Raw genomic sequence first — 8,708 nt, forward strand, 5'->3', positions numbered from 1 at the left:
GTTGACAACACTCTCCCCTCTCGTTGCTATGCATCACCTAGATAGATCTTGCGTGATCGTAGATTTTTTTTCAAATTACCGCGTCCCCAACAGAAAGCAGTCACTCCTATCCACCCCCACCATGATGGAAAGGCCAAGTACTTATCTGACAAGGCTTCAGTAACTATGTCCAGCCTTGCACATATGTCTTCTCTGAGAAGGACACTAGTATCAGGACTGAAAAAATGCTTGATTTTGCTGCACATACAAATTGGCCTGAGCTGCACAATAAGTATCCAAAACCCTCTTAGGCTTTGTTCGGTTAATCCTCTCCCCAAGAGGATTGAAGGGGATTGGCAAAGATTGGTTCATATTTTGACTTAGAAGAGGTTTAAATCCTCCTCAAACCCCTTAAATCCACTCGGATTTACACGCAATCGAACAAGGCCTTAAGGGTATTTGCATTATGTCTGCGCACAGGTCATGAGTCTGTGCCTGAAGCTGTTAACGGACTAGTGGAACTTGGACTGTCGATGAAGACTTGAGAACATCTCCACCGTCCGCCATCACCACGGCCCGCCCCATCTCCACCGCGGCGCCCTACTTGCCATCCCTGCCATGCCGATCATGCGTGCTGGCGGGCTAACGGTTTTGCGTTGATGGTTTTGCGATTTTTTAATTTTTTTTAGATTCTTTGCTACTCCCTTTGTTCCTAAATGTAAGTCTGTAGAGATTTCACTATGGACTACATACGGAGCAAAATGAATGAATCTGCACTCTAAAATGCATCTACATACATCAGTATGTGGCTCATAGTGAAATCTCTCCAAAGACTTATATTTAGGAACGGAGGGTGTATTACATTTGCTACTGAACGAAATGGTGAACAAGATGCACTTCAGTTTTGATGTATCAAATTTTCAACCTCGGTTACAATATCTGGAGAACAGCTTTGGAGCTTATGGCTCTGATAAGAAGAAAATATTACAGCAGCAAAACATATATGTCCAAAAAAGAAGGTGGCTATGTGGAGTAACACCAGTAACTGACCTAGTTGTCATACAACCCAAGAAAAATCAGGAAACATCAACATACTAATACAATAGACCCGAATACAATACAGTACAATACAATACAAGAATATGACTATTTGCCAAAAAAACAACAGTTATGAAATAGGAATATAGCAGCAGAAACACACTATAGGCTCCACAGCATAGTCAAAATTAACTGTCAAAGGCATGGGCAGCACAGTGGTTCCACACAGCCTGACTCCTACTCTGGTATCACTTCCCAAGCAACCGACGTCCCCGTTGGTTCGCACCTTTGACTCTGAAGTTCAGCTCATCAACGTCGTCGCTGAAAGTATCCAGTGATTTGTTTTGCCTGCAGCAAAGGAATGGTCTCCATCAAATCTTGTAAGAACAGAGTAAATGTAACATTTTTTTACCATGCCCAACTGAAGATACATTTTGAAGAGGTAGTACCTGTCGATTTCTGTACCCATATCCAGTGCCATATCCTTCAGGTCTCCCAACATGTTACTCAAGTCTGCAAATGCATCGTCCTGCCTTGCTTTCTCAGCCTAATAAAGGAAAACAATGCTAAGCTTCATTACACACTAGCCCATTGTCCCTTCTATAGTTCTAGTGAACTGAGAAGACATACCTTAATTTTGTCCATCGCAGTTGCAGGCGCACTATGTACAGAACTGGGAGATTGTTGACGTCTTGAGCCAATACCAAGATTCTGCCTCTGCTCCATTTGGTTTGATGTACTCTTAAAAGAACTATCTGCGATAACCCAAAAGGATCAGATGAGGAAAAATAAACAGTCTCTGAAATTATTCAGAATCTGCACCACCGTACTCTGTGAAACAGGTCCTTTTATATGCTGATTTCTCTTTGGCCTCCATGTCTTCGAAAATAGTCCTCCTAGACTTCCCAAAAGCTTCTCACTCTGAAGAAACATTTAGAAATTTTCGGTTAATGTTCAAAACAAGAAAAAAATGCTAACACAAACAGCAACTTAAATCTGTGTAGCTGTATAGGTTCACTCAAAAAGTTAAATGACATCAATTACTCTGAATCAGAAAGTTACAATTTCCGCACTAATATCTAATCAATAGGATGCAAAACCCTGATATGCACAGAGCTATTCTTAGAAGTGGATTATAAAGCTATTCATCTCTATTATTTGATGAGGTGATGACTGAAATTAGGATCAACATATATGGAAATTATATAAATATTTAACCCCATTTTATGAGCAGTACCCAGAAGCTAACTTCAGTATGCTTGGGTTACGCAATATCATAGAACTTACTATGGTAAGGTCATGCTCGATGTCAGCCGCTACTCGATGAGTGTGAGTGATCTGTTCACCTTGTCGATGCAAAGTCAGCAGTATTTGTGTCGCATCTTCCCTAATGACTTCGGCTGCCCTAACACAATCATTTACTTTGCTTGAGGTTTCTTCTGCTTTACGTAGAGTGTAATCTTCCAATTCTTGCACAGATTGGTTGGTGTGCTGCATTGGAGCTGATTGTGCCCTTGATGGTCTTGAGGGCACTTCAGAATCAGAGTCTGAATCAAAGGGATTTGTCGTCCTACGGATAGGAGTGCTGACTGAGTTTTGGCTCATATTCATTGATACTGACATCTTAGTTTATTCACTACACACACTGGAGCAATGGGCAGATCTCTGGTATGAAAAGCAAAGGAAAAGGGAAGCATCAGCAAGCGTTAGAGTTGTGAGGTGACTGTATTCTAATAGCCTCGACAAGAAAATTATTTACTAGAATAATGATCTCATATAGAAGATACACAATGAACGGTCACCATCCAAAAGCACATACAAAAGATCACGATGAATTAGAAATATAGCATCATACTGTAAATGAGCTCATCGAACAGATGTTTAGTAAACCAAAATGTAGTTGCAAAAAAAATTAGGCTCACAGATGTAATCATTTTATAGAGAAAATTATGAACCAGAGAGGTAAGAGAGAATAAACAAAGCCCTGACTTGTTGAACTACTCTTTCTGATGCAAGGCCAATAAATTCCACAAAGCAGGAGCAATAACTTATCATAAATAAAACCCTACATCATGATTACGAGCTTCTAAAAAATAAGTATCAACTCCTTCCCAGTAACAAAACCCCAACTGTTCTTTATGTACAACCTGTGAAACTAGCCAGGTCAGATCAAATGTCAATCTGTAGGGATGGCAATGTGAACCTCAGGAAGTACATATGTGGTATTCCTAACAGAGCTTCGGAATAAATAACCTGTGACATAAAGTTTATTGGATTTCTTGCATTCATACACCGAAGACTACAATATAATATTGCCTATCATTTGTCAAACAGTTGACAAAAACAGATAAAAGGAAGCTCTGAATTAATCGCATCAAATGTACCACATCTGCAAGTGTCGAATCGACCAAACATTTAAGCACGCACATGAACAGAAAATGTTCACGTTTGGCGTCCTGCACGTTACTCACGACTACAGCATCACGGAACGATCACCCACATTTCTGAAGTTATTAAAATAAATATAACCCATATATTTCTCATAGAAATAGTGGAGTACAACAGTAGTACCCCCAATCCCAATCTGAAAGTCGAGCGACAGCTACCGCAAAAACTGGATCACGGATTCACCGCAAGCAAATCGTGCCACGGGCTCAAGTGGGGAGGAGCAGGGGGAGGAGTAGGGCGGCGGCACCTCACCTTGCCGGGCCGGGTCGTCGGATCGGATCAGGGTGGGGGAGAGGATCAGATCTCGCCGGTAGCCTTCCGCCGCCCGATCTCGGAACCCTAGCTCTGCCTGACTGCCTCGTCTCCGTGGGGCGGGGGCAATGCTGCGTTGCGCCGCAAGGGGTGGGGGCAAGGGGAGAGGAGGGGGGGCAGGGCCGAGGCGGAGATTGGCCGGCGGCGAGATATCGGGTGGGTTGCGGTGCTAGGGTTAGGTCCCCGACACTGGCGCGGGAGACGGGTAGGGGGCGCCTCCTCTGCTGTGCGATGGATCGAAGGAGGGAGGAGCCGACCCGTAGTACTAGAAGAGAAGGGGAGTTTCAAGGCTGATGAGATCGAGATGAGAGGAATATGACCGTTGGGTTGGGAGCGTGTCGTTCACGTGGGGATTTGTTTTTCTTCTTCGCCTCTCCTATTTTTTTAAAAACAATCTTTTTTGCGGGTTGAAAAGCTTCTGGCCAGCCGGTCGATAATCAAGCTCGCACGGCATGTTTGTGAGACAAAGCAATAGTCAATGGTGTTTGTGAGACAAAGCACTTGTTGCAAAGAGAGACCATACGCGGAGATGCTTTGCAACATCATCAATGTTTTTGAAACAAAGATCTTGTTGCAATAATCACCGACGTGTTTCTGAAACAAAGCTCTCGTTGCAATAGTCACCGTTGTTTCTGAGACAATACTCTTGTTGCAAAGACGGATAGTACACCGGATCGGATGGCTCGCGAGGCGGCGGATCTTTAAAAAAAAATCTACCGGCCTTATCTTATTCTTTTGTTGTTGTTGTTGTTGTTGTTGTTGTTGTTGTTGTTGTTGTTGTTGTTGTTGTTGTTGTTGTTGTTGTTGCGGGGATTCAGGTCTGCTATCCTTACAAGGGCGGGTGCTAGGCGCCAGCGCGCCGGCCCAAACAGTTCGGCCGGTCGCAGCCCAGCCACCCGATACAACGAGCCCCACCCGTTCGATCCGCGAGCGTTGACTTTCCCCATCTTGTTCTTCCTCTCTGCACGCATCCCCTGTCGTCTAGACTTCCTCCCGGCCATCGACCACCACCCCTCACCTGGACCTCCTCCCTCCGCCACCCCGCGCTCGCCGTCCTCGTCGCCGCCGGTCCAGCGGGAAGCCGACAACCCCCTTGTAGCAAAAAAACGACGCCACCTTGAAGCACACCGATGTCGTTTGTCGTTTGCGGCACCTAGCAGTCGCCGTCTTAGCACACCCCATCGCTAATATGTCATGCCGCCGACCGCAGCTCTCAACGTCGCCGCTCGCACCATTGCCACGCCGGTTGAAGCTTTTTATCACACCGGCTGAAGCTTTTTCCATGCCGGTTGAAGCTTTTTTCGCCGAATGAAGCTTTTCATCATGTCGATTGAGGCTTTTTTCAACTACGATCGAAGCTTATTTTGTAAACGGTTGCAACTTTTTTCTTCTTGTAGTGCCCGGTTGAAACTTTGTACTCTCTCTGTTCCTAAATATAAGTCTTTGTAGAGATTCCACTATGAACCACACACGGATGTATATAGATGTGTTTTAGAGTGTAGATTCATTCATTTTGCTCCGTATGTGGTCCATAGTGAAATCTCTCCAACGACTTATATTTAGGAACGAAGGGAGTATATCTTTCGGTTGAATCTTTTTTCACATAAGGTTGAAGCTTTTTTCCATAACGGTTGTAGCTTTTTCAGTTGATAGTGGCTGGTTGAAGCTTCCCCTGTTGATGGTTGAAGCTTTTCCATATATGCTTGAAGCTTTTTTTGTCAATGGTTGGAACACTCTATAGGTGGTTTGTAGCTTTTTGTCTCTGGTTCCAACTTTCTACTCTTTGGTTGTAGTTTTCACCAAAGCCAGTTGTAGCTTCCGACATTGCCAGTTGTAGCACTGCCCTCGTCTCGTTTCACAGCGTTCGCCGGATGCGGAAGCCCGACAAGGAAAGCTTGGATTAGTAGCAAAGGGTGGGCCGTGCAACAACAGTGGTGAGGGCGTGCAAAAACGTGGTTCTGGTGGGCAGGTAGAGATAGAGGAGGGGGAGAGGCCAAGCTCGAGGATGCCACGTCCATGGCTGAGAGGCTCGCCCGCAACACTTGAGCGTGCGAGGTTGGCGACGAGTAGGCCATGGAGATGCGAAAAAGAAGGAGACAGGTTGAGGAGGAAGACAGCCAGGAAAGGATAAGGTGGGCCTACAGGGGGACGAGCACGCTGGGCCGCAGGATCGCTCCTTCATCGAACGCATCGCGCGTGTCCGGCGCAACGGTTTGGCCGACGCTCTGTGTATAAACGTTTCCCTTTGACAAAACCGATTACTGTTTTCCTTTTCGAAAACTTCCGACCGATTCATCTTCAATCATGGCAGTGAAACGAACACCAGAAATAATAGAATTAACATTCAGATCCATAGACCATTGATGACCCATAAGTATAGGGGATCTATCGTAGTTTTCGATAAGTAAGAGTGTCGAACCCAATGAGGAGCAGAAGGAAATGACAAGCGGTTTTCAATAAGGTTTTCTCGGCAAGCACTGAAATTGTAGGTAACAGATAGTTTTGTGATAAGATAATTTGTAACGGGTAAAAAGCAATGAAAGTAAATAAAGTGCAGCAAGGTGGCCCAATCCTTTTTGTAGCAAAGGACAAGCCTGGACAATTTCTTATAATGAGAAAAGTGCTCCCGAGGACACATGGGAATTATCGTCAAGCTAGTTTTCATCACGCTCATATGATTCGCGTTTGGTACTTTGATAATTTGATATGTGGGTGGACCGGTGCTTGGATACTGCCCTTACTTGGACAAGCATCCCACTTATGATTAACCCCTATTGCAAGCATCCGCAACTACAAAAGAAGTATTAAGGTAAACCTAACCACAACATTAGACATATGGATCCAAATCAGACCCTTACGAAGCAACGCATAAACTAGGGTTTAAGCTTCTGACACTCTAGCAACCCATCATTTACTTATTACTTCCCAATGCCTTCCTCTAGGCCCAAATAATGGTGAAGTGTCATGTAGTCGACGTTCACATAACACCACTAGAGGAGAGACAACATACATCTCATCAAAATATCGAACGAATACCAAATTCACATGACTACTAATAGCAAGACTTCACCCATGTCCTCAGGAACAAATGTAACTACTCACAAAGCATATTCATGTTCATAATTAGAGGAGTATTAATATGCATTAAGGATCTGAACATATGATCTTCCACCAAGTAAACCAATTAGCATCAACTACAATGAGTAATCAACACTACTAGCAACCCACAGGTACCAATTTGTGGTTTTGATACAAGATTGGATACAAGAGATGAGCTAGGGTTTTGAGAGGAGATAGTGCTGGTGAAGATGTTGATGGAGATTGACCCCCTCCCGATGAGAGGATCGTTGGTGATGACGATGGTGATGATTTCCCCCTCCCAGAGGGAAGTTTCCCCGGCAGAACAGCTCCACCGGAGCCCTAGATTGATTCCGCCAAGGTTCCGCCTCGTGGCGGCGGAGTTTCGTCCCATAAGCTTGCTTATGATTTTTTCCAGGGTAAAAGCCGTCATATAGCAAAAGATGGGCACCGAAGGGCCACCAGGGGGCCCAGGAGACAGGGGGCACGCCCAGTAGGGGTGGGCGCGCCCCCACCCTCCTTGCCAGGGTGTGGGCCCCTTCTAGTGTTTTCTTTGCTCAATAATTCTTATTAATTCCAAAAATAACTTCCGTGGAGTTTCATGATTTTTGGAGCTGTGCAGAATAGGTTTCCAATATTTGCTCCTTTTCCAGCCAGAATTCCAGCTGCCGGCATTCCCCCTCTTCATGGTAAACCTTGTAAAATAAGAGAGAGTAGCCATAAGTATTGAGACATAATGTGTAATAACAACCCATAATGCAATAAATATTGATATAAAAGCATGATGCAAAATGGACGTATCAACTCCCCCAAGCTTAGATCTCGCTTGTCCTCAAGCGGAAGCCGAAATCGAAAAATATGTCCACATGTTTAGAGATAGAGGTGTCGATAAAAATAAAATATGGACATGAGGGCATCATGATCATTCTTATAATAGCAACCCCTGTTCAAGAATTCATCCGATTAACCAGTTAACTTGCCGATTAATCCCTACTCGTAGGGTCACCGAGTAGCCTATAAACCGATAAATCATCCGATTAATTGATTAAATGGCCGATTAACTTACCGATTAGCCGATTAACCCCCTACTCACCAGCCAACCGAGCAGCTACAAGTTAACGATTTCCTCAACAATGATAGCAACATAAATAGATTTTGGCATATGATTTCTTATGCTCTAGTAACAATCAATTCACAATGTCAAGTATGGTTCAAAAACTTCATTGAGAACTAACAAACTATAATCTCAGTCATTGAAGCAATTGCAATTTATCATAACATCAGAAAGAGTCAAGAATAGAGCTTTTCAGCAAGTCCACATACTCAACTATCATATAGTCTTCTACAATTGCTAACACTCACGCAATACTTGTGGTTATAGAGTTTTAATCGTACACTGAGAAAGATAGGGGCTTATTGTGTTGCCTCCCAACATATTCACCTTTGGGTGATGTCAACAATAATAATTCATGCTAACTTACATCCAGTTGGATATATATATCAGGATCTTTCAAACACGAGGAGCTTGCCAAAGGATAAAATGAAAAAGGGAAAGGTGAAGATCACCTTGACTATTGCATAATGTAAAAACATAAAGTAAAAGATAGGCCCTTCCCAGAGGGAAGCAGAGGTTGTCATGTGCTTTTAGGGTTGGATGCACAAAATCTTAATGCAAAAGAACATCACTTTATATTGCCACTTGTGATATGAACCTTTATTATGCAGTCCGTCGCTTTTATTACTTCCATATCACACGATTGTATAAAGCTTATTTTCTCCGGACTAATAAGTCATACATATTTAGAGAGCAATTTTTATTGCTTGCAACATGATAACTTACTTGAAGGATCTTA

General features: G+C 43.7%; 1 protein-coding gene across 1 annotated transcript; it reads right to left on the reverse strand.

Annotated features, from left to right (window-relative positions):
• Window positions 1-983: 983 nt before the first annotated feature.
• LOC119291231 (SNAP25 homologous protein SNAP33-like) lies at window positions 984-4,049 on the reverse strand. Its single transcript, XM_037569953.1, has 6 exons — window positions 3,718-4,049; window positions 2,305-2,682; window positions 1,848-1,938; window positions 1,648-1,772; window positions 1,467-1,564; window positions 984-1,365 (listed from the first exon to the last, which is right to left on the reverse strand). The coding sequence occupies exons 2-6, from the start codon at window positions 2,638-2,640 to the stop codon at window positions 1,266-1,268; spliced, it is 750 nt and encodes a 249-aa protein (XP_037425850.1). The 5' UTR covers window positions 2,641-2,682; window positions 3,718-4,049; the 3' UTR covers window positions 984-1,265.
• Window positions 4,050-8,708: the final 4,659 nt, after the last annotated feature.

The sequence above is a fragment of the Triticum dicoccoides genome, chromosome 4B (assembly GCF_002162155.2).
Source record: "Triticum dicoccoides isolate Atlit2015 ecotype Zavitan chromosome 4B, WEW_v2.0, whole genome shotgun sequence".
Classification (NCBI taxonomy): Eukaryota; Viridiplantae; Streptophyta; class Magnoliopsida; order Poales; family Poaceae; genus Triticum; species Triticum dicoccoides.